Source organism: Columba livia, chromosome 5, assembly GCF_036013475.1.
Source record: "Columba livia isolate bColLiv1 breed racing homer chromosome 5, bColLiv1.pat.W.v2, whole genome shotgun sequence".
In the NCBI taxonomy this organism is placed as follows: domain Eukaryota; kingdom Metazoa; phylum Chordata; class Aves; order Columbiformes; family Columbidae; genus Columba; species Columba livia.
This window is the reverse complement of record NC_088606.1, coordinates 49,197,658-49,221,526: the sequence shown is the minus strand read 5'-3', so window position 1 is coordinate 49,221,526 and position 23,869 is coordinate 49,197,658. Positions and strand designations below refer to the sequence as shown.

Genomic DNA, 23,869 nt, shown 5'->3' with positions numbered 1-23,869 from the left:
TTGGTGGTAACAGTCCTTATTTAAATCCTTGATTCCAGCAGATGGAGAAAGACATTCATTTATCTTTTGGTCATTGCTTTCCCTTTCACATTCCCTCCCCATATGATCATGGTTGTTCACACAAAAAAATAAATGTGAGATTGTGGTGATCTTCTGAGAAATGCTTCTGCTAATGAATTTTCTCAGCTTTAAATTAGACAGCTGGGAAAGAACTGTGGTTATCCAGCTCTTTTCTCAGCATTTTAATCACTGAATGTTTCTAAAACTGGTGGTTTCAAAAAGATACAAAGGTGAGGTACTTGGCCAAAAATAACCAAGCTGAATCTGTATGTAATTACCTGCCTTCAGTGAAGGAGTTGAATCTTTGGGGAAAATAGAAGGCTATGTTTGTAGCTGTTATTTGTACTATAAGAAGGATAGGACCAGCTTCCTAATCCTTGGGTAGAAGGAAAGAAACATTTTTTCAGTGGTTTTTTTAGAATTCCATGTTGACAACCTATAGTGTTAACTTATTTTGAAAAATTATAATTACACTGTGTTTCCATTCAGCCTTCTCCCTTCCTCTTTCCCACTTACCTCCACAGTGCACCAATAACTGTTTTGCTTTCCTTTTTTTTTTAAAGGAACTAATTCATGTGCAGAGAGTAATGGAGGCTGCAGCCATCTGTGTTTCTTTACACCTCAGGAGACCAGGTGTGCCTGTCCCATTGGCCTTGAGCTGTTGAGTGACATGAAGACTTGCATCATTCCTGAAGCCTTCTTAGTTTTCACAAGCAGAGCAGCAATTCATAGGATTTCCCTTGAAACCAATAATAACGATGTTGCTATTCCTCTTACTGGAGTCAAGGAAGCATCTGCTCTGGATTTTGATGTCTCTGATAACAGAATCTATTGGACTGATGTTAGTTTGAAGGTATTATTGACACGTGAATTCCCTGAATATAAAGCCAGCATAAAGAGCAGTTACTTTGATCTAACAAACATCTCTGTTACATGATCTGTCCTGCAGTTGCTAATGTTGTCATTGAATTGCATCCAAGGAGACTCTTGGAGATGAAGACAGTTGCATTGTTGAAAGCAAAGTTGTGTGACAGGCATCTTCCTGCTTCAAATAAAAATCTGAAGTGATGTGTGCTCATACCGAATGCCGAAGTCTTGGAGGCTGCATGTGTTGCATCCAAATATGTATCTATTTTTTAAAAGCTATTTTTGTGTCACATGGCAGAGTAACACCCCAAGCTTTCTATCCTATTCCAGTTTTGGCTTGGAAGGCAATCTTAGTCAACATTTGGCAAGTGAACTTTGGATTAGTTGCTGTTAGTCTGTGTCTCCAGCTTGGCACAGAAAAGGCCAGGGAACTCACCTGGTTCCCTCCACACTGTTAAGTCTCCACCTGCCCCAGTTCCATCTGAATGTGTTCCCCAGGAGTTTGATGTTTCCTGTGACATATTTGTTTCACATCCAGGTGCATACTAAAGTGAGTGTTGTGCTGTTCATCAATGTTAACTTCGCTTTTTGAAGTTAATTAAGTAATGGTAGAAAGTGACAGGTGCAGTTCACTGGAACTGAATTCCTCTACTTAGCCTCTTAATAGGTTTTCCAAGAGCAAAGAAAGTTTCCTTGCCAATGTCCCTAAGTCATAATAGGGAAAAGCTCACTTTTAGTGACTGCAGGGCACCTGCAGTTTCCATAGCCTCTCTGTGAAGACTAATGAGGATTCTGCTTCAGTATTAACAGTGCTGCTTGTGGTGTGGATACCTTTCCTTCAGGAACAGTGCCGATGTAATAAATAAGCATACTGTAGACACAGTTACTAAATAAATCTCACACAAGCACATGGAGAACTGGAGCTATGATCATCTTAACCATTTACAGTGGAAAATACATGACTTAAACTGCATCAGTGCATAGATCCCAGTCTTACTCCATGCAGATCTGTAAAACATTTAACTTGTTTGTGGCCTCCTGAATTATCCAGAATACTGTATTTTCACATGTGTATCAACGTATGTTTCAGCACATCTGGGTTCTCATTTCCCCGGTGCCCTCGCCTCCTGCAGCTTAGTAGCAGGTAGTGTACCTTGAGAGCCCATAGTTTTCTCCCTTTCCTTTGGTAACCACTACTTCCCTGACCTCCTTCTGCCTCTGGTTATATGAGGACTCGTTTTCAAAAAGGGATTAAAGTTTTTCTGAGATCTGGGTGTAACCTATAAAAACATACTCCATGATTTCTGGTTTTGACATTTACCTTTAAAAATATAAAATGTCTCTTAACCTGATAGGTTCATTTATCAAATTATTAAGGAATTGATAGCTGACATATTAGCAGGCATGTAGAATGATTGCTTAGTGTTGATAACAAGGGTGGGTGATTGTACATTGGTCCTGGAAGTTACTAATTATTTACCTAGGGATTGTACTCCTTGTTAGGAGCAGCTTGTTTATATGTATGCAGTCCTTGCATTATGACTTGTTTTGTTGAGTGTGTATAACTAAATTATAGATGGGATCAGCAAACTTGATCCAGGTGACTGATCATGAGAAACAATTCAGATTTCTCTGAATTGAGATGTGTTTCTGAGACTTAAAACATTGCAGCAAATTGAGTAACTAAAAAAATTCCTTATTGTGTGCAAATAGAAGGAGGGAGAAGGGGCAATGAAGAATGTGCAGATACGTAGTGCTTTCTGAAAGTCATATACTTTTAAGATGTCTTAGATTGGTCATCAGAAACCAGTAGCTTTCTGAAAATTCAGGTCTTTTTATCCTGTGAATTGCTACATATTCTTTGACAACAGAAATTTAATTTAATTTTAAAAATGTAACACTGGCTTATCTTTTTTACTAATTTTTTTTTTGTATTCTAAACTTCATAATAATTATTCCTTTTTATTGCAGTGGGGTATCCATAAACACTTTAATATTTTTACACAATTATTTTCCAGACCATAAGCCGAGCTTTCATGAATGGGAGCTCTGTTGAACATGTGATTGAGTTTGGGCTAGATTATCCTGAGGGAATGGCTGTAGACTGGATGGGAAGGAACCTCTACTGGGCGGATACTGGAACCAATCGCATTGAAGTAGCCCGCCTGGATGGACAGCATAGGCAGGTTCTTGTGTGGAAGGACTTGGACAACCCAAGGTCTCTGGCTCTTGATCCTACCAAAGGGTAAGGGACAGTGTTGTTTTTCAAAGCTTTGTGTGCATGTTCTTGTACATGACAAGTTAATTGGCAGTTTCTATAGCTCCATTTCTTCAAGGGTCTTTGAAAATACAATAAACGCTCTACAACCCTATGGGTTACAATGAAAAAATAAGAATTGTCAATCATATTTTTCTACCTTTGTCTAAAAAAGGAGTACTGTAATACTGCACAGAACCACATGACTGATTCCCTTTTTTTTTTTTTTTTAAGAACTGAAAATAAATTTAGAAAAATCAAAGCATGCAGCTAAACACAATCCTGCCTAGCTAATGTGCCCTTTTTGTTCCACTTCTCGTTGCAGATACATGTACTGGACTGAATGGGGAGGTAAACCTAGGATTGTTCGAGCGTATATGGATGGAACAAACAGCATTACTTTGGTAGATAAAGTGGGTCGTGCCAATGACCTCACTATTGATTATGCGGACCAAAGGCTATATTGGACTGACTTAGACACAAGCATGATTGAGTCATCAAATATGCTAGGTAATCCAGTGTTATATTACACTAGCCAGTACATAAATACGCACTGACCATAGTAAAGCATTTGAATATTATGAAATTTGAATTATATAATTGATATTAAATCTGCATGTATATTTTTCTTATGAAAGGAAAAGGAGAGTTAAATGTTTAAGGAGATTAAAAAAAACTTCCTAGATGAAAAAACATATGATGATTTGTAATGATGGTGAGATATGGTGTCACTTCTCTGTATTGATATGAAACTGCCTGTGTTTTATCAAAGCAGAGATGGCCTCTGAATTTCTTGAAGTGAGGACATTTTATAGGTTTACCACCCCTGACTTTTCAGTCTGGCCACCAATATTCTTTTGAAGTATTATTTTTTTTGCAACTTCACACTAATTGTATTAGTTCAAAACCAAACCCAAATACAGTTTGCATTTCCTGTAGTCTGAAAGGTTGTGCAGCTACATCTGCACATAACATGTTTTGTACACAGCTTTACATATTTGCATATCTTCCATTGGAATTTTGTTTATACATACAAGGAGTGTGCTAAGATTTACTGAACTTTCACATCAATGTTGACATGATAACTGCATAATACAAGGAAGTTTTGTTTCCTGCAGCTCACATAGTGCTTTTGTATTGTCCAGATATTTTGTAAATATTAAATGGTCTTCAAGGGCTTCAAGCTGAGGCAGATAGTTCTTTTTTGAGAAAACAGAGTTTATATAAGTTTCCAAATGCCACACAGTGAATCAGTGATAGGATCAGAAATGGAATCCAGAATTTCCTGACCCAAAATCCTATCCCTGTTCCATTTCCAAAGAGAGGCCTTTGTGACATGGAAATAAATGCCTTAGTGATTCCAATGTAAAAATCAAAGTTTATGTGGCAGAATATACAGTATTTAAGTAAACTTTTACAGGATTGTTACAGTAATGCTGATTGATGACATATATAATTTTCCTACAACTCTTTTTTTTTTTTTAATCCTTGAAAAACTACCACTAGAATGAGATGTTTTTTAAAAGGCTTATTGTATATGCATATCTTCAGAGTACAGAGAATCTAGTAAGCTTAGGAAAACAGAGAGCGTGATGCAGTTTTGGATCCTGAGACTATCACTGATTTTGCATTTCTTGTATTTGTTGCTTTGGGTTCACAACTGCTGAATGGATGTTACTGTTTAGAAGTTGCAGTAAGACTGTTTCTTTATCTAGAGTTGGGTTTTTACCATCTAGAGTGCATGGTCTGTCAAAGCTGTCACTAAGCTTGTGCATTATACTTAGAGAAACAAAAGAGCCGGAGGCAGGCTTGAACTAGAAACTGATTATGGCATTGAGAAGAAACAGAATATTGAAATCATCTGTGGTAAATTAAACTGGTTCTAAAGCTGAACCTACTGTTAACATTTATTTGTGGTAAGAAAGTAGAAGGATGAGCGCTGAAGTTAACAATGGTGTATGATGTCTTTTTAGTTAGCAGATTATAAAGACTCGGGTATCTAGCAAGTGGGCTTATTGGTTAAGGAAATGATTAGGCTTGGCCTGCGTTATACAGTGCCAGTCTCTTTGCCAGGAGTGATCTGAATTGGTGTTGCTGATAGAAACATCTACCCTGCAAGCAATGAATAAAGCACTCTTTAAGTGGATGAACGAATGGTGTCCCAGCTTAATCTTGGACATTATAAACATTACCCCACAAGGAAAAAAATCACTGTTTGGGGAGATTTTCCATCATCTATCAACTATCAAAAGTCAATAAGACAGCATGTCTGCTTCTTTCAAAAGAGCCTATCCCCTGAATTCATCACTGTGGTTGAGAATTGCTCTAAGTACCTGAGAGTGTGCAGGATATCTGTGCACCTACTTTGGACACTTTAGATGCCTAAAAGTAAGGAAGGTTGACACTTTACTTAGTTCTGGTGGTTATTGGGAAATGGCATTATGTTCTAGTTTTGGGGTTTTTCATTCCTTCTCCAGTCTTGGCCAAATGAGAGAGGGCGTGATGGAAAGTAGGGCAGGGGAAGAAAAATTATGTGTTCTGTAGAATGTAGCATTGGACGTTTGTTTGAGGCAGGAGATGATGCTGAAAAAAGTGACGTCTTCATTCGATGTAAAATAGCAAAGATTCATAGAGGTTTATGCCTGAAAATGTTTAGGAAGGTGATTTACAGAAATGATGGCAGGAGGTTTAAAAGCGGCTGAAACTCGATACTAGCATTCAGTCAGCTGATCAGAGCCAGCCCAGTGAGAGCCAGAGCCAGCGGGGTTCAGCCAACCACAAGGTTCAGCAGAGATTAGGAAGCTCAGAGGGAAACGTACAGGGACAGCGTGATTCCTGGTGTGTCCCGATCCCCAAAGCCCCGGCAGCCATTGCGAGAGAGAGGCTGACGTGGCGGGGGGCGTTCCCACGGTGATGGCAACCACACCCCCTCCCCTTGCCTTGAAAAAGCCTTTGGGACTAGTCGCTGCCCACCAGGTGCAAGGGAGGAGCAACCAGCTTGTGTAGCGGGTGAGTCCCACCCACACTGTGCTGCAGCAGCGGGTGTGGTAGCTTGTGTAGCAGGGTGCAGAGAGCACTTGTTGCTTGTCAGTCCCTCTAACTTACTGCCAGCGTCCCAGACTGCTGATGACCATGGTCACCTCCAGAAGGAGAGCTTGTCTCAAAAAGACTGTGGCAACACAGACTGAGGTTCTGTCCCAAACGGTGGCTGTTCAGGTCTCCGGCTGCAGGGAGTGCCAGAGCCTGCTGCTGCCGGGGGAGGGAGGCCAGCACTCCACCTGTGTGAGGTGTGAGCAGGTGCAAGATCTGCTCGACATGGTTGTGAAACTTAAGGAGGAGGTTGAGATGCTGAGGACCATCAGGGAGTGCGAAAGGGAGATCGACTGGTGGAGTAACACCCTGATGTGCCAGTCGGAAAGGTCCCAGGGAGGTACCCCCCAAAAGGAGATGGACCTCCTGCGCTCTCAGACAGAGGCGGAAGTCCTGAGACGGCCCCACCCTTGTTGCTGTTGGGCAGAGGTAGGGGACCTAAAAGATGACAAGGGTTGGAAGTGTATTCCAGTTCAGCATCACGGGCAGCCCCCCTCCCTGCCTGCTATGTCTCCCCAGGTGCCCCTCCGTAATAGGTGTGAGGCCCTGGATCTTGAAGAAGAGGTAGGTGAGGAGGCGGTGCCAAGCCTGCCTACAAGATCACATAGGAAGAGGCGGTTGACTTCACAACTTAAGACTGCCTCTGATAAGAAAGAAAGAAGGGTGATTGTAACAGGAAATTCCCTTCTGAAAGGAACAGAGGGCCCAATATGCAGAGTTGACCCTCCTCTTAGGGAAGTTTGTAGTCTACCTGGAGCCCAGATCAAGGATATTGCTAAAGAGCTCCCCAAACTGGTGCACCTGACAGACTACTACCCGCTGCTGGTCTTCCAGACAGATGGGGAGGAAGGTGCTTCCTGTAGTCTGAGGGGAATGAAGAACGATTTCAAGGTCTTGGGAAGGATGGTGAAAGACTCAGGGGCCCAAGTGATCTTCTCTTCACTCCTTCCATCTTCAAGTGACGATGTAGGATGGAATAGGAAAATTCAGACTGTAAATGGTTGGCTCCAAGACTGGTGCTACAGGCAGGGCTTTGGATTTTTTGATAATGGCTGTTTTATAAGACTCCAGTCCGGACAGTGTTACGTAGGAAAGGTTTATCTCGCAGGGGCAAAAGGATGCTGGGGCAGGAATTAGCTGGGCTCATTTGGAGAGCTTTAAACTAGGCTCGAAGGGGGATGGGGTTGTAGCTGGGCTTGTCCCAGTGGGGCAGCATTCTAAAACTGATGAGGACCGGGTGGCCTCCTATGCCCCTAGGGACAAATTGGTGTGCTCTGCTCGCTCCCTGAAATGCCTGTACACCAATGCGTGCAGCATGGGGAATAAGCAGGAGGAGTTAGAATCCTATGTTCGGTCGGGAGATTATGATCTGGTGGCAATTACAGGAACACAGTGGGACAGTTCACATGACTGGAATGTGGTCATGGATGGCTATGCCCTTTTCAGGAAAGACAGGCCAGCCAGGTGTGGTGGTGGAGTTGCTCTCTATGTGAGAGAGCAACTACAATGTACTAAATTCTGTCCAGGAGTGGATGACGAGCGAGTTGAGAGTGTATGGGTCAGGATCAAGGAGCAGGCTGGCAGGGGTGATATTGTTGTAGGTGTCTATTACAGGCCACCAGATCAGGCTGGGGAAGTTGATGAGGCCTTCTATGGGCAGCTGAGAGTGGCCTCACAGTCACAGGCCCTGGTTGTTGTGGGTGATTTTAATTTCCCTGATGTTTGCTGGAAGGACCATTCTGCCAGCCCGCCACAGTCCAGGAGGTTCCTCCAGTGCATTGATGATAACTTCCTCATGCAGATGGTGGAGAAGCCGACTAGGACAGGTGCACTGCTGGATCTCATCCTCACTAACAAGGAGGGTCTGGTCGAAGCAGTAAAGGTTGAGGGCTGCCTGGGTTGCAGTGACCACGAGATGGTGGAGTTCAGCATCTTGTGTGGCAGGAACAGAATAGCAAGTAGAATTGCAACCCTGGACTTTAGCAGGGCTAACTTTGGCCTTTTCAAGCAATTGCTGGGGGAAATCCCATGGGCAAGACTGCTTGAAGGAAAAGGGCCCCAAGATAGTTGGATTGCATTCAGAGATTGCTTCTTCCACGCTCAGGATCAGAGCATCCCCACGTGTAGGAAGTCAAGAAAGGGAGCCAGGAGGCCTGCGTGGTTGAATAGGGATCTGTTGGGTATGCTCAAGCAGAAGAGGAGAGTTTACAGGTCATGGAAGCAGGGGCTGGCCACTTGGGAGGAATATAAGGCTGCTGTTAGAGGATGTAGGAAGGCAGCTAGGATAGCCAAGGCCTCCTTAGAATTACAGCTGGTGAGAGGGGTCAAGGACAGCAAAAAAACTTTTTCAAATACATAGCAGATAAAACTAATACCAGAGGCAGTGTAGGCCCACTGATGAATGGGGTGGGTGCCGTGGCGGCAGAAGATACGGAGAAGGCAGAATTACTGAATGCCTTCTTTGTCTCTGTCTACTCTGCCGGAGGCTGTCCTGGGGAGCCCTGTACCCCTGAGACCCCGGATGAAGCCAGGTCAATGGAGGAGTTTGCTTTAGTTGATGAGGACTGGGTCAGGGAGCAATTAAATAGTCTGGACATCGATAAATCCATGGGTCCAGATGGGATGCATCCGCGGGTGCTGAGGGAGCTGGCTGAAGTCATTGCTAGACCGCTCTCCATCATCTTTGCCAAGTCTTGGGAAATGGGAGAGGTGCTCGAGGATTGGAGGAAAGCAAATGTCACTCCTGTCTTCAAAAAGGGCAGGAGGGAGGACCTGGGTAATTATAGACCGGTCAGCCTCACCTCTGTCCCTGGGAAAGTAATGGAACAGCTTATCCTTGGTGCCATCTCAAGGCATATCAAGGATAAGAGGGTTATTAGGGGCAGTCAGCGTGGCTTTGCCAAGGGTAGGTCATGCTTGACCAATCTCATAGCCTTTTATGAGAATGTAACAAGGTGGATGGATGATGGCAAAGCAGTGGATGTGGTCTACTTTGACTTCAGTAAAGCCTTTGACACAGTCTCCCACAGCATCCTCACAGCTAAGTTGAGGAGGTGTGGTCTAGACAATAGAGTAGTGAAGTGGGTTGCAAACTGGCTTAAGGAGAGAAGCCAGAGAGTGGTAGTCAATGGTGCGGAGTCTAGTGGAGGCCAGTATCTAGTGGAGTGCCTCAGGGGCCAGTACTGGGGCCAATATTATTCAATATATTCATTAACGATTTAGACGAGGGAACTGAGTGTACTATCAGCAAGTTTGCTGATGACACCAAGCTGGGAGGAGTGGCTGACACGCCAGAAGGCTGTGCTGCCATCCAGCGGGACCTGGACAGGCTGGAGAGTTGGGCGGGGAATAACCTAATGAAATTTAACAAGGGAAAGTGTAGAGTCCTGCATCTGGGCAGGAACAACCCCAGGTTCCATTATAGGTTGGGAAATTACATATTGGAGAGCAGTGTAGGAAAAAGGGACCTGGAGGTCCTGGTGGACAGCAGGATGACCATGAGCCAGCACTGTGCCCTTGTGGCCAGGAAGGCCAATGGCATCCTGGGGTGTATTACAAGGGGGGTGGTTAGAAGATCGAGAGAGGTCCTCCTTCCCCTCTACTCCACCCTGGTGAGACCCCATCTAGAATATTGTGTCCAGTTCTGGGCCCCTCAGTTCAAGAAGGACAGGGAACTGCTGGAGAGGGTCCAGCGTAGGGCAACAGAGATGATTAAGGGAGTGGAGCACCTCCCTTATGAAGAAAGGCTGAGGGAGCTGGGTCTCTTTAGTTTGGAGAAGAGGAGACTGAGGGGGGACCTTATTAATCTTTATAAATATATAAAGGGTGAGTGCCACGAGGATGGAGCCAGGCTCTTCTCGGTGGCAAACAATGATAGGACAAGGGGTAATGGGATCAAGCTGGAACACAAGAGGTTCCACTTAAATTTGAGAAAAAACTTCTCAGTGAGGGTGACAGAGCACTGGAACAGGCTGCCCAGGGGGTTTGTGGAGTCTCCTTCGCTGGAGACCTCACCAGGTGTTCCTGCTCCAGCAGGGGGATTGGACTAGATGATCTTTTGAGGTCCCTTCCAACCCCAAACATACTGTGATACTGTGATACTGTGAATTCATATACTTCAGTAGTGCATGTCTGGCAGAGGCCATCTAACACTCTAGAAGGTGTTAAATCTATTGTGTGTGTTGCTAACTGAGCCACTGAGTGTGGGAGTATTGGGATTTCTGCCAAACAAATGGTTTCCTAATCTCTTGGGCTAGCTGTATGTTAAATTGCACTGCAAAATATTTGTGTTTCTTGTGTTGAACACCACAATTTATCAGAGCTGTTTCTCTGTGAATCTCATGTTTGTTGTATGTTTTTGCTTTTGTGCATATTAACTGGGGTTTTTATTGGCCTAAGTGATTCCTGGAGCTGATAGTATTCTTGAATATATTTTCTAATATCTATTTGGGGTGATAAGCGTGAGACATATAGAGTAGTATTTATTTAAACAACAATACAGTGGCACAGTTTCAAATTGCTCCATAGGCAAGAGGGTATCAGTATAAGGTTTTTGAATGCAAGTGCTTAGGTTACCTCTTGAGCTGATAGTGCTTAGTAGTGTATTCCATTATGCTGACTCGGGAAATGAGGTATTATTTTCAAAAGGGAAGAAAAAGCTTTTTTCTTTATTCAGTCACACTCTTCATTTCATGACTTGGGAATTGCCCTGTAGTTGATTGTCCGTATTTTTGCAGGACAAGAACGAGAAATCATAGCAGATGATCTACCTCATCCATTTGGATTAACCCAATACAGTGACTACATCTACTGGACAGACTGGAATCTTCACAGCATAGAAAGAGCAGACAAGACCAGTGGGAAGAACAGGACACTTATTCAGGGCCATCTGGATTTTGTGATGGATATATTGGTCTTCCATTCTTCACGTCAGGATGGCTTGAATGATTGTGTGCAAAATAACGGCCACTGTGGTCACTTGTGCCTTGCCATACCAAATGGATTTAGGTGTGGCTGTGCTGCTCACTATACCTTGGATCCCAACAGCAGGAACTGTAGTTGTAAGCCTTTTTGTTTGCTGCTATATTCTTCAGTGCTTGTGGCTCCCAGATGCTTATGATCCTTTTCAAGTATAGAAAGTGAAGTCCATTTCAAAGGTTCTGGCTTTAAAGCTGATTGAAATAGGAGGACAGAGTATGGGGTTTTACATCCATGTTTGTGACATGAATTAGGGCTGAAGATTTTCCGAAGTAGTCTGTGCAACGTGCACACGCACTTGAAATTCAAATAAGTTTGCTTGCCCCCTCTATGTGATATTATAAGCCCACCAGTTCACTGGTTGTCCAATAAGAATTTAGGTTTCTAGTGAAAATAGCAGATGAATGGAAAATGGACTGTTGACATTAATAAACAAAAAGCTTCAGTCATCCTGACACAGTGGCATATAAGGAAATTTTAACTGGATGAAAGGATGAGTTTATGAAAGGCAAGTCCTGCTTAACTAACATTCTATGCCAAAGTGACCCACTCAGTGGATGAGGGAAAGGCTATTGATGTTGTTTACCTGGATTTTATTAAAGCCTTTGACACTGTTTCCCACAGCATTCTCCTGGAGAAACTGGCTGCTCATGACTTGGATAGGGGTACTCTTCACAGCGTAAAGAACTGGCTGGATGGCCAGGCCCAAAGAGTGAATGGAGTCAAATCCGGTTGGCAGCCAGTCACAAGCGGTGTTCCCCAGGGTTCAGTATTGGGGCCAGTTCTGTTTAATACTTTTGTCAGTTATCTGGATGAGGGGATTGAGTGCACCCTTAGTAAGTTTGCAGATGACATCAAGTTGGGTGGGAGTCTTGATCTCCTTAAGGGTAGGAAGGCTCTACAGAGGGGTCTGGACAGGTTGGATCGATGGACTGAAGCAAATTGTGTGAGATTCAAAATAGCTAGGTGCCAGGTCCTGCACTTGAATCACAACAACCTCATGCAATGCTACAGGCTTGGGGAAGAGTGGCTGGAAAGCTGCCCAGTGGAAAAGGACCTAGGGATGTTGGTTGACAGATGGCTGAATATGAGCCAACAGTGTTCCCAGGTGGCCAAGAAGGCTGACAGCATCCTGGCTCATGTCACGAATAGTGCAGCCAGCAGGACTAGGGAAGCGATTGTCCCCCCTGTTTGTGGCACTGGTTAAGCTGCACCTCGAATACTGTGTTCAGTTTTGGGTGCCTCACTACAAGAAAGACAATGAGGTGCTGGAGCATGTCCAAAGAAGGGCAGTAAAGCTGGTGAAGGGTCTAGAGAACAAGTCTTATGAGGAACAGCTGAGGGAACTGGGTTTTAGTCTGGAGAAAATGAGGCTGAGGGCAGGAGACCTTATTGCTCTTTACAGCTATCTGAAGGGAGGTTGTAGCGAGGTGAGTGTTGGTCACCTCTCCCAAGCAGCAAGAGGAAATGGCCTCAAGTTGTACCAGGAGAGGTTTAAACTGGATATTAGGAAAAATTTCTTCACCAAAGCAGTTGTAAAGCTTTGGAACAGGCTGCCTAGGGAAGTGGTTGAGTCACTATGCCTGGAGGGATGTAAAAGACATATAGACATGACACTTAGAGACATGCTTTAGAGGTGGACTTGACAGGGCTAGGTTAACAGTTGGACTCAATGATATTAAAGGTTTTTTACAACCAAAATTATTCTATTCTAATATAGGAAACCTGTGACTATGTATTGCCCACTGTCAATGGTGTTGCTTAAACTCCACATGGGGAACATAGTTATTTTAGAATATGAAAAGGAAATAGTTTCTAGGTGAGATTGTGCACATTTACCCTCCAGAACTACATAAAGAAACATTTTCAGCTTAATAGCAAAAATCTCTAATTATGAATTACCTTCTTTTTCTTTGTGAATAGAATTGTCTCTCTGGGATTTTGTCCTAAATATTCTTTGTCTCTATGTGGTTGTATTTCTGACCATGTGAGTTGCATTTTCTTATGCATTCTGTTTTGGTTTGTTTCAGCCCCTGCCAGCTTCTTGTTGTTTAGCCAGAAATCTGCAATCAGCCGGATGATACCAGATGATCAGCGAAGTCCAGATATCATCCTGCCTATGCATGGTCTAAGGAATGTCAAGGCTATTGATTATGATCCCTTAGATAAATTGATCTATTGGGTAGATGGACGTCAGAATATTATAAAAAGAGCCAAAGATGATGGCACCCAGGCAAGTTTACCTGGTGTATATAGTTTTGTGTTGGTCTGTTTTTGTACTTTGTGCTTGACTTTCCCGTTCCATCCCCTGCACCAAGGGATCGTTGGTTTCAGCTTTACTCTTGCCAGCACTTATTCATAAATATTATATTGATATGTGAAAATTACTGAAGACTTTTAGGATCATGATTTTAATTTATACTCAAGAAAGTGCAATAGAACATAGCACGTCATATTTATCTGAAACTATAAGCCTTGAATCGCAATATTAAGCTAAAAATGGGCACTGAAGTAAGGCAGACTCACTATTTATACTCAGGACAGATAAATTGTATCCTAAAATCAATATTGTGCGTGCTAGTTGTGTGATAATATTGTCATAACTGTAAATCTCTCTCAAAATGAAAACTCTCAGCTATCCAGGCTATAATTAAACCCTGAGTGAATGTAGAGTTGACTGCTGTGCCAGATAGGGATAGGCTTATCCACATGCTTAATTGTTTTGCTGCGTTGGGAACATTATTCTTTTGCGCTAGTTACTAACACAACAGTGGAAAGAAGTGTACTGCACTTCCAGGCAGTGTTATGTGTTAATATAGCTTAACTCGCAGGTCAAGATAACAGGTTCTTTAAGAACTATGGTTTGAATAAAAATATAAAATTAAATAGAGAATGGGTAAGTTATATTTTCCTAGTTCTTGAGCAGTCACGTCCAAACAATGTGACATGGTATTTAGTGGAAAAAGACTGATCTCTTCATGCATCTAGAGTTTTAGAGGTTTTACAGTTTCCTTTAAAGGAAGAGGTGACAATTTTTTGACCATTTCTTTTAAGATTGGGAGAAGGTATGTTGAGATGAGCAGCCAATGGGGTTGTGGATGAATTTTGAAGAAGTTTTGCTCTTGCTTTTTGCGATTAGTTAGCTAGGTGCGATTAGTTAGCTAGGTGCTAACTGTTGTAGGCTAGCTCTTTGGTACTTGCTAAATGTAAATTGCAATGGAAATTTGTTTGCTGTGTTTTCTTCTACCTTGGTCACACAGCTTTGAAGATGCAGGTCCCTTGCAGATTTTGGCTTTCTATTTCACTAACTATATTTACGTAGTTTTGCCAACTTGTGCCGTTTGCAGATGATGAATATGAGTGTCATACCTGGATAATATTACCTTTGATTTCAGGAAAGAATGATTTCTAGACACACTCTCAAGACAAAATAGGGATAAAGCTTTATATAAAAATAAAAAAGCCTGTATATCACTATTGCAGAGCTTGGAGGACTAAAACCAAATTGTGGAAATATAACTTTCACAAGAAATTCTGTGTTGGGTAATTCATTTGATTTAAGTTGAACACAGAATGTTATCTTCAGCTTTCTTGACCTATATGAACTTTTTTATGTACGGATTGAGAGCACCACAGTAGGACACTTAAGGAAGGAAGCCACTGCTTTACCCTTAGCATTATCATGTCACAAGAAGCAGTCACCCTTGAAAGCTATTTTGATGTTGGGAGTCCTGCCAGCAGTATTACTATCCCAATGGCACTGGGATTGGCTGTACACTACTGAAGCCTGTGTAATGTTAAACAACAGAAAGATTATTTTTCTTTAGGGATTTTTTATATGCTCTAGTGCTCTCCACAGTAATAAAGTATCGAAGTCTCTGTTAGTTTTCAACATAGAGTTAAAAAACATAGTAAATAATATGTTAGTTGGATTGGGAGGGGTCTAGGGTAATGATTCCAGGAACTTGGCAATAATGTCAATAAGGTTCATCATAAAGACATGAGGGTGAAAGCAAGAATGTTGTTAGTATGGGTGTGAGACAGAGCTGTAGCCACTTCACATGTAAGCAGACAGAACCCAGTTTCATTAAAATATTTTAGCTTTTATGATAAGCCATGACTTAAAATAAATATCTACTACACTACAAAAAATAAAGTAAGGAGATTTTGGAAATAGATAGAGATTTGTTCACTTAATTGTATAACAGTGTAGGTCTGGCCAGAAGGCTGCCATGTTTCTTGCATTGTTTCATTCAAGATTTTTCCATGCATAAACATTCAATATTGTTTTCTTCCATCTCCTGCTAATTAATTCTACTATAGGAGGCCCCACAACTGCTTTCTGGGGAGTTTTGCATAATTTTATAGCAAATTTTGTACAGATGTTGTTCCTCTAATCCACAATTTGAATCAAATCTTTTTTTGTTAAGCTTTATCACATTTCTTGTATCTGTTATTTCCTTGTGGGTGGTTTTAGGTGTTTCTGGACCATCAGGTAGGTAAACAATGTTTCTGTGCAATCAGTGTTCTTCAGTCAGTAATCAGAATAATTACTGGAAATTGTTCCCCATATGTTGTCTTGCAGCCTTTCACTGTCATGAGTACTCCAAACCAAAGTCAGAACCCAGAGAAGCAGCCACATGACCTTAGCATCGATATATACAGCCATACCTTGTACTGGACCTGTGAGGCCACAAACTCAGTCAATGTCCACAGGCTGAATGGCGAGTCCATTGGGATGGTGCTGAGAGGGGATCATGACAAGCCCAGAGCCATTGTAGTGAATGCAGAGCGAGGGTGAGATTCTTTTATGTACCTTGGACAGAGCACTCTTGAAATGTATGTCAGCTGCATGTGTGGCTTTTAAAGGTATCCAGCTTTCTCTTACTGTTCTCTCCTTTGCTGCCTCCTCTGGTGTACTGACTTAGATGTTCACACAGACTTGCGGTTGTTTATAATGAGGAACTAACCCAGGTGGGAACAGCAAAGCAAAACAACCTTATCCTGTTTGCTGCGTGAGTGCACAGCCCTAATGGGAAAAACAGGAGAGTTTGGGTCATCATAAAACAAATGCTTTCAGAAAAAAAGCAGGATCTCTCATTGATACAACTGTTCCTGCTTATGTAATAGCAGCAAGTTAAACAAACAAACAAAACCCGAATGTTCTATACTTTTTTAAGTTCTGCCTTGATGCGTATCTCAAAAAACTTCTGAAATGAATTGAACCAGGTAGCATGCACTGGAGTGATTTCCCACAGGAAGAAAATTTGTTGTTTTGCTGCAAAGCAATTTTGGTTAGATTCAGCAGACCTCATCTCCACCTCAGGTGGTTAGTACCTTAATTCTTAGGGGTCAAAGATGGTACTTTACTGTTCTCTTTAATAAGCTAGATGCTTAAATTGCAATTTACTAGCATATGCTTGACAGATTTTGAATGACAATATTTCATAACTGTGTGGATACAGTAGTACCCAGAGAGTCTATCTTGAGCATTTATAGGGTTGGTATTTTACACAATACTCAGTGTACTCTGCACAGTTCAAAAGCTAGTGGGGGGAGCAGGGGATTAGAGGAAAGATGTTAATTTTATTGGGGCTAAGTCACTTGGACATAGTTTGTATCTGTAAAAGCTTATCAGTTTTCTCCATTCAAATGGGTGTTTAGGTTTGTTATCTCTAAAACTCTGAACTTCCCTATGCAGGGGGAGGACAGAGACTTCTGTTTGCATCTGAACTGGCTTAGGCAGATATAAAGAATTCATGGAACTAAGATATCAGGAACGTGCCATCCTCAGTTCCTCTTCCTTCTGGTATTTGCTTCTCTCACATTCTGCTTGCTGAGAAGGAGGGCAGCCCAGAAGGAGAGGAGGTGGCAGTTAATGCTTTTTGTCAGAAAGAGGTGCTGGACTTTGATTCACAGATGGGGACGGCTTTACCCAAGGGTGGCTACAGAAAGTCTGTGCTAGTCTCCCACAAGCCCCACCTCCTCTGCAGGAACAGTGCAGTAGTGCTGAGTCCTGAAGCATTTTGTGGCTTGGTGTATTAAGGAAAAATGCTTTTAATTTCAGGCTATCTCAATATGCCAGTTAACAAATGTTTGGGGTTCTGCAGCTGACAGATCTGGGCCTTTGCAGCTGGGAGCAACAGTCACTGCAGTCATCCCTGAGTAAACCATTCCCACTTACAACATAGAACCTGTGTGCAAAGGTGAGTTGCCTCCCTTCTGAAGCTCTCAGTTAAGCACCTGGTTTCTTTGTTCTCAGGTACATGTACTTCACCAACATGCAAGATCGAGCTCCCAAGATTGAGCGTGCAGCCCTTGATGGCACAGAGAGAGAAGTGCTTTTTACAACCGGGTTGATCCGACCAGTAGCACTGGTGATTGACAACAAACTTGGAAAGCTTTTCTGGGTGGATGCAGATCTGAAGCGCATCGAAAGCTGTGACTTGTCAGGTATGTGGTAGCAGTTAGATGTTTGGAGCAGATTGTGTATATGTATAGGACACTATTCCCTCTTTGATGCTGACACCAGTAAATTTTCTCTCTGCTCTTTCCAGTTCTGTGTAAGCAGTCACAGGGAACTATTGCTTGTGGGCTCCCATCTTTGATCTGATTGTGTTAAATGTGTCTGTAATGATTGCCACCCTCCAAGAGACCCATTTGACTTTTGGTATATTCTGAAAGCAACTTTTGCAAGATCAGATTTAAATAGGTGTTGCCAGTCATGGAATGTCTAAATCACCTCCCCTGTGCCCTTTTTTTTTTTGTTATGGTTTAAAAAGTTTGCATAACTCTTCAATTTTTCCTTCTCTGGAGTTTATATCTTAGTAAATCAAGGTAGCCTGAAAAAACAGAAGGAAGGGGAATGGCTTTTTCTACGGTGAATGATAAGGCAGCTCACCTGGAATACCAGTATTGCAAAACAGTGGAGAGATGTCAATTGATTGCAGTTTTCCCACATCAGTAAAATAAAACATTAGTCCATGTTCATAGCAATAGCACCACATGGATTTTAGAGACTGCTGTTCATAATTGACTTTTAAAAGCACTTGATAGTGCTGAAGAAGTGGAGAAATGGGCTCACTTATCTCATGAGCAGTATAGCACAGCGGATCCAATGGCCCTACTTTCTGACTCATGATTCAGTCTCTCAAGAAATGAAATCCCAAAGGAAGCACAGAGAAAAGTGAACTAGTGTGAGGGAGTAAAATCTGGGCTGTTGTAGTGATTGGCAACTGCCCTAACAGGCTGATTCTCTGTTTTTTGGCAGCTCTTCTCTTTTTGCCATGTAGTCACATCCTTCCCTTATGTTGTAGTGGGGCAACGAACTGGAACAGGAGAAAATTGTTCACTTTTTTACAAGGACAGTTCACTTTCAAGCACCTAAAACTGAGTCACAGTTGGACTCGGGTTTGCCAGAGAAGGTATAAAAATACAAATCTGGAGCTGTGAAGGTAAAGCAGCCCATGTCTTTCATCAGTTATGAAGCTTGATGGGTGCGTATTGTCAAACTGCCTGTGTAGCCACAAAATGTCCAATCCAGGATAGGTGTCAGAGGGCTTGGCTTGTGCAAAAACCCATGTTTGAGAAGTAAAGGTTGACAGATTGGGACATGTAACACAAAATGCATCAGAGATACTAAGAGGGTTTTCTCTAGTGATTAAAGGATAAGTTCTGTAGGAGGAAATATAAAAGTAAAAGGACAAGATGAAAAAGCAGCATATCATGCAGATATTGTGGCTAAAGTGGTATCCACAAATGCAAGAGCTAGAGAAGATGTACCAAAGAGGATTATGTGGAAATCACATGGTTTGGGAGAGGGGGAATGTACCAGTTGATGGATTGAGAAGGGAAGACAGGATCAATACCTAGTGCTGGTACTGATAAAAAGGTGGCCCCCCATGTAAGAGGAAGCCGTATTACTTAATGAAACTGTAGCTAGCAAACCTAGCTATGTGTCGATCTTCTGTTTGTGTGTACATAAACTTTCTTTTTTCCCCTTTGATTTAGCACGCATGCAAGGTTGAGTCACAGCTAGCAGATGGGGCTGGGCAGGGGGCAAGTTTTTCTTGCTAGAGATTGGAAGATGTAGACTGTGACCTTGCACAATACAGCATGAAATGCAGAGAAGTCTGTTTATTATTGTTTTAGATCTAAGTCTTGAATGAATAAGACCTGACAATAGGACTTAGGTAAACTGATACATGAATAAATCAGCAACTAGACCATCACACACTGGTAGTTGTATCCTATGATTGCAACTTCCTTTGTACACATTCTTCATTTTCATGCCATCAAAGCTCCCTGCAAGCTTGTTTTTGCATACTGGATATGTATTTTAATCCCATTCTTTGGCTCTTTTTTACAGGGAAAACTAAACTTTCTGTAGTTAATATTGAACCAGAGCTTTTAGTGCACATATATTTGATGGGCCACAGCTAAAGAGTCAAACCCTGTAGGTAAGATAAAATCAGGGGAAAGCTACAGGATTAAAAGAAAACAATTTTTATTAACTAGAATACATGTATAATATAGCCTGAAAACGATGATTGTATTTGTTGCAGCTGAGATCAGTGTAATTTGATTCAGTGAGCTACTGATTTTTTTAAATGAGTTAACAGCATATTTTTATTTTAAAATATTTTGCAGTCTTGCATCAGAAAAAAATTTATGGCCAAAGTTATGTTGGCTTGAATTAGTTCCTCTGAAACCTATTTTCTGAGCAAAACACTTTGAAATGGGCATATATTAGCAAAAGGATTTTAGTATAAACTGAGACTGCTGAATAAATTTGACTTGCTTTGTTTTCAATTGGACTTTAAATAGAGGAGTTATGTGTCTTTCCTGCTTCATGTTTTTTACATTTTATTATTGATTTCCATCTTGAAAAGACTGCACATCTGTTTCACTCTGGGAATCAAACTGATTACTATGGAAATCTGACACTTCTTTATTTGCAACATGTTTTGTCTTCTTTATTCTAACCATATATGTTGGAAATATCCTTTTATTTATTCAGATCAAGTTTTTCATGTTGATCATTCTTCTAAACAACAATTTAATTATGTCATCCAGTGCTATAGGTGCCCTTCTCCTTTTAAAATTATTAATTAATAATTTGAACTGTCATTTACTCAAGATCAAATCCAATGTAATTATAGCATTGATTAATCACCTTATCTACTGCTATCTCCAGCAGCTTCCCAAATCACCAGTGTTCAGTTTTTTGCATATGAGGGAGAAAAACTATGATGCTTGATGTACACCCCTATAAACCATTAAATGTAGTGTGTTTTAGAACTGGATTGGTAGGCTATCCAAACAGGCTAGGATTGCAACAGGAATGCTAGCTTGCAAATGTCACCTAACACCTCATGTATTCATGATTTTAGGATATCCTTCAGGAGACCAGCTTGCCATTTATTTCTAAAGGGATGAGCAATTTAGCACTTAAAAAGTCACAAAGGCAGAAGTTGTTTTCTTCATATCATGTTGAAATGTGGCTTTCCTATTCTTGTGGTATCTTGAATGCGGCTGAAAATTGTGCCTTTGCATCAAAATGCAAGACTTAATCTGACAAAAGGACTTACCTTTGAAAATCCAATGACACTGAAGTTCGTAGGAGCCAAGGGCGCTCAGCACATTGCAGGGCAAATGAACAAAGAGCCCCATGCTTTGATAATTGAGAACATTCTTCTGTCAAAATGTTTCCTAGTATTTCTAAATTTTAAGACCTGTTTTGGAGAAGACAAAGAACATCTCAGGAACTGCACTGCTAGAGAGTAGTACTAAGGGTCAGGTTTAGTGCCCATGTAGTAGAAATAGTGCAGGTGCATCCATTCTATTCTTTTACTCTGCCTAAGAGTAAAATTCCATGATACTTGGAAAGTGCATACAATAATGGATATATCAGATTACAGGACTCTGCTGTCACATACAGTTCATACATGTTTCTTCAGAAAATGGAATGAAACAAAGATGTCTTCCTCATTGGTTTGGAAACAAAAGAAATTCAGCACTAAAGAACTAAAACTCAAAGTCCAATAATTTATGATCTCTACAACTATATAAGTATATAAGTATATATATAAGTATATTTGTATGCATGCTGTTTGTCATGGCAGTCAAGCAAGAGTCATTGCAGGCAGTAATTTTATGTGCCAAACAAACAGAATCTGTAATTGAAATAAATGTTACATTCTTACGCTTGGCTGAGCTCTATATGATTTCTGCCACAAAACAGTGGAATCCTGTGCTCATAGCATTTTATTCTATATCCAGATTCTGTAATCTTATTTTGTGTAGATATTCAAAACTTTTATTTTTTAAATGCAAGCAGACATAAGGTCTTTATTCCAAAATGAAATACAAGAGCAGAGGCAGCTTTTGTTTTGATTCATTTTTAATAACAAATATATCCAGTATACACAGGTATACACAGCCTCAGAATGGTTTCTGTGAATTAACAGAATAATTTGGAATCTTTTTTTCACTTTAGAGAAGCATAACAAAAGCAACAATTAAAGGCCACTAAGTGTAGGACAGTACGCAGTGGAAGACTGCAAGCAATTAAAGCTAAAAGCAGTTATAAATGCATTTTTACTTATCCTGATTTTTACACAGTGGCTGAGAGCAGATTTTTGCTTATTTCTGTGGAGCAGAAAATCTGAGCATTTGATAGTGTTCTGTTTAAGGGCATACTGAGTTACTTGGAGTTTTGGTTTTCTGATTGGTGACTGAAGAAAAAAGAGAAAGTGAAGAAAGAAGTGTGGCTGTTAGAATGTGAGCTTTTATTTTGTGATCATATCTCTGTGGTTGTGATACAGCATATGACAGGGTTTATTTCCCTGTTGCTTTGCATGATTACTGTGTTTTATCTGAGTAATGGCAGTGAAGCTAATTGGTAGTATTTCATGCTTGCTTGTAGATTCCAACAAAGTGTACTGCTCAGTGTGTTAATGTATTGTAAAAATTTTGGCCCAAGAGTTGAGTCTATTGCTGACAGAGGCTTTTAGGGATTGCACACAGTTACACGTAACAGAGCGTGTTAACATGAGGCTGATCATGGCTGGCTGACCAGCCAGTGTATGCAAGGATGAACTGTGTTTCACATTGTATCTACTTGCCCTCATGACATGGCAACTGGTCACATTCAGCTGAGATAAGGCTGAACAAGCAGAGCCTTCATCTGCATAGACAAATGAAGCCAGTGACTTTACAGCTAACTATTTTCAATGTTGGGTTTGGCTGGGGGTTTTTTAAAGAAATTAGTTAAAAGTCAACTAGTGTAAAACTAATCTTTTTTTTGTTTAACTCAGGTGCTAACCGCGTGACCCTGGAGGACTCCAACATCCTTCAGCCAATGGGACTCACTGTGCTGGGGAATCACTTATATTGGATTGATCGTCAGCAGCAGATGATTGAGAGAGTGGAGAAAATAAATGGGTACAAAAGGACTAGAATTCAAGGCCGAATTGCTCACCTAACAGGCATTCATGCTGTGGAAGAGCTTGATATGGAGGAATTCTGTGAGTATATTTCAATACCTTTAATGTCTCTCAGCCTTGGTCACTCTCTCTCAGAAATCCTCATCCAGCTGAATATTGTAAGCCATGGACTGCTTTCAACTTAGCCAGTCAGGATCCTAGAAGAGAAGGAAAAACAAATTCTTCTTTCTTGTCCAGAGGAGTATTTCTGCACAGCTAGAATATGTGATTTTATGGCACTTAGTTACCTGCTTTGTACAAGCTCACATGATATGGAATTCACTCTAAAGGCTACTTATAATTATGGTTGTTATTTTTTAAGTACAATCAAATGGTAAGATTTGGAATACCTTTAAAAATAAATAAAATAATTGTACTTGCCTTTTCTCTGGAGGTCTTAGACCCCTCTGTAAAGCACGACTGGTTTGACTTAGCACAGTCGATGATTTAAAACACTCTAGTGAGGGAGGGAGAATTGGCAGGAAGCTCCTACAGTGAGCTGTCCTAGGTCTAGGTGCACTGTAAATGCAACCTTCTCAAATCTGCCTTCTCATTCCTCTTCACCTGAGACTGTGAGAAATGTAGTCCTGATAAAGTAGTAAATCAACTTCTGAGCACTGAACTGAAAAATTCTGCATTTATCTTCCTCTTAATTTGTAGTGCAATTTTGGTTACTCAAACAGAAGTGGTCCACAAGTGGTTTTGTGAGTTTGCCCTAGCTGTGACTGGTTATGATTTCTTTTTTGCTCTTTAATATACTTTTTTGTGTGTTCCTCCAGCTGTCCATCCATGTTCCCATGACAATGGTGGGTGTTCGCATATCTGCATTGCCAAAGGAGATGGGACTCCAAGATGTTCATGTCCTGAGCATCTTGTGCTTCTACAAAATCTCTTAACATGTGGAGGTGAGCTTTGTTTAACAGTACTGCTAAGCAGTTTGCATCAGAAGAGATGGGGGTTGAGGTTGCATTCCAGTCCAGAATGTGGATTTACAGACAGTTTTGTTACACTTGGTTTGTTGCATCGTGTTAAATTGACCTTTGATTCTTCTACCAGCTGTTTTTTGCTTCAGTTTTTGGACATAGGTGACTTTTCATTGTAAGCAGAATATCCTTGTTTGACCTTAAAATAT

At 41.3% G+C, this 23,869-nt stretch overlaps 1 protein-coding gene and 1 long non-coding RNA gene across 14 annotated transcripts in view; one reads left to right on the top strand and one right to left on the bottom strand.

Moving 5' to 3' along the window:
- LRP5 (LDL receptor related protein 5) overlaps positions 1 to 23,869 on the top strand; it is a 180,698-nt gene that overhangs the window by 131,192 nt on the left and 25,637 nt on the right. For all 12 annotated transcript variants that reach the window (XM_065064887.1, XM_065064888.1, XM_065064886.1 and 9 more), the window contains 9 exons: positions 624 to 913; positions 2,946 to 3,172; positions 3,510 to 3,694; positions 11,011 to 11,334; positions 13,282 to 13,484; positions 15,837 to 16,048; positions 17,514 to 17,704; positions 22,570 to 22,779; positions 23,517 to 23,642. In XM_065064887.1, coding sequence (XP_064920959.1) covers positions 624 to 913; positions 2,946 to 3,172; positions 3,510 to 3,694; positions 11,011 to 11,334; positions 13,282 to 13,484; positions 15,837 to 16,048; positions 17,514 to 17,704; positions 22,570 to 22,779; positions 23,517 to 23,642 — 1,968 coding nt within the window. The remainder of the gene's footprint in view (positions 1 to 623; positions 914 to 2,945; positions 3,173 to 3,509; positions 3,695 to 11,010; positions 11,335 to 13,281; positions 13,485 to 15,836; positions 16,049 to 17,513; positions 17,705 to 22,569; positions 22,780 to 23,516; positions 23,643 to 23,869) is intronic.
- Positions 20,851 to 23,869, bottom strand: part of LOC110363682 (uncharacterized) — a 58,946-nt gene continuing 55,927 nt past the window's right edge. For both annotated transcript variants that reach the window (XR_002421952.2, XR_010473055.1), the window contains exons 3-4: positions 22,798 to 22,895; positions 20,851 to 20,985 (exon numbers count right to left, since the gene is read on the bottom strand). This is a non-coding gene — a long non-coding RNA (uncharacterized LOC110363682). The remainder of the gene's footprint in view (positions 20,986 to 22,797; positions 22,896 to 23,869) is intronic.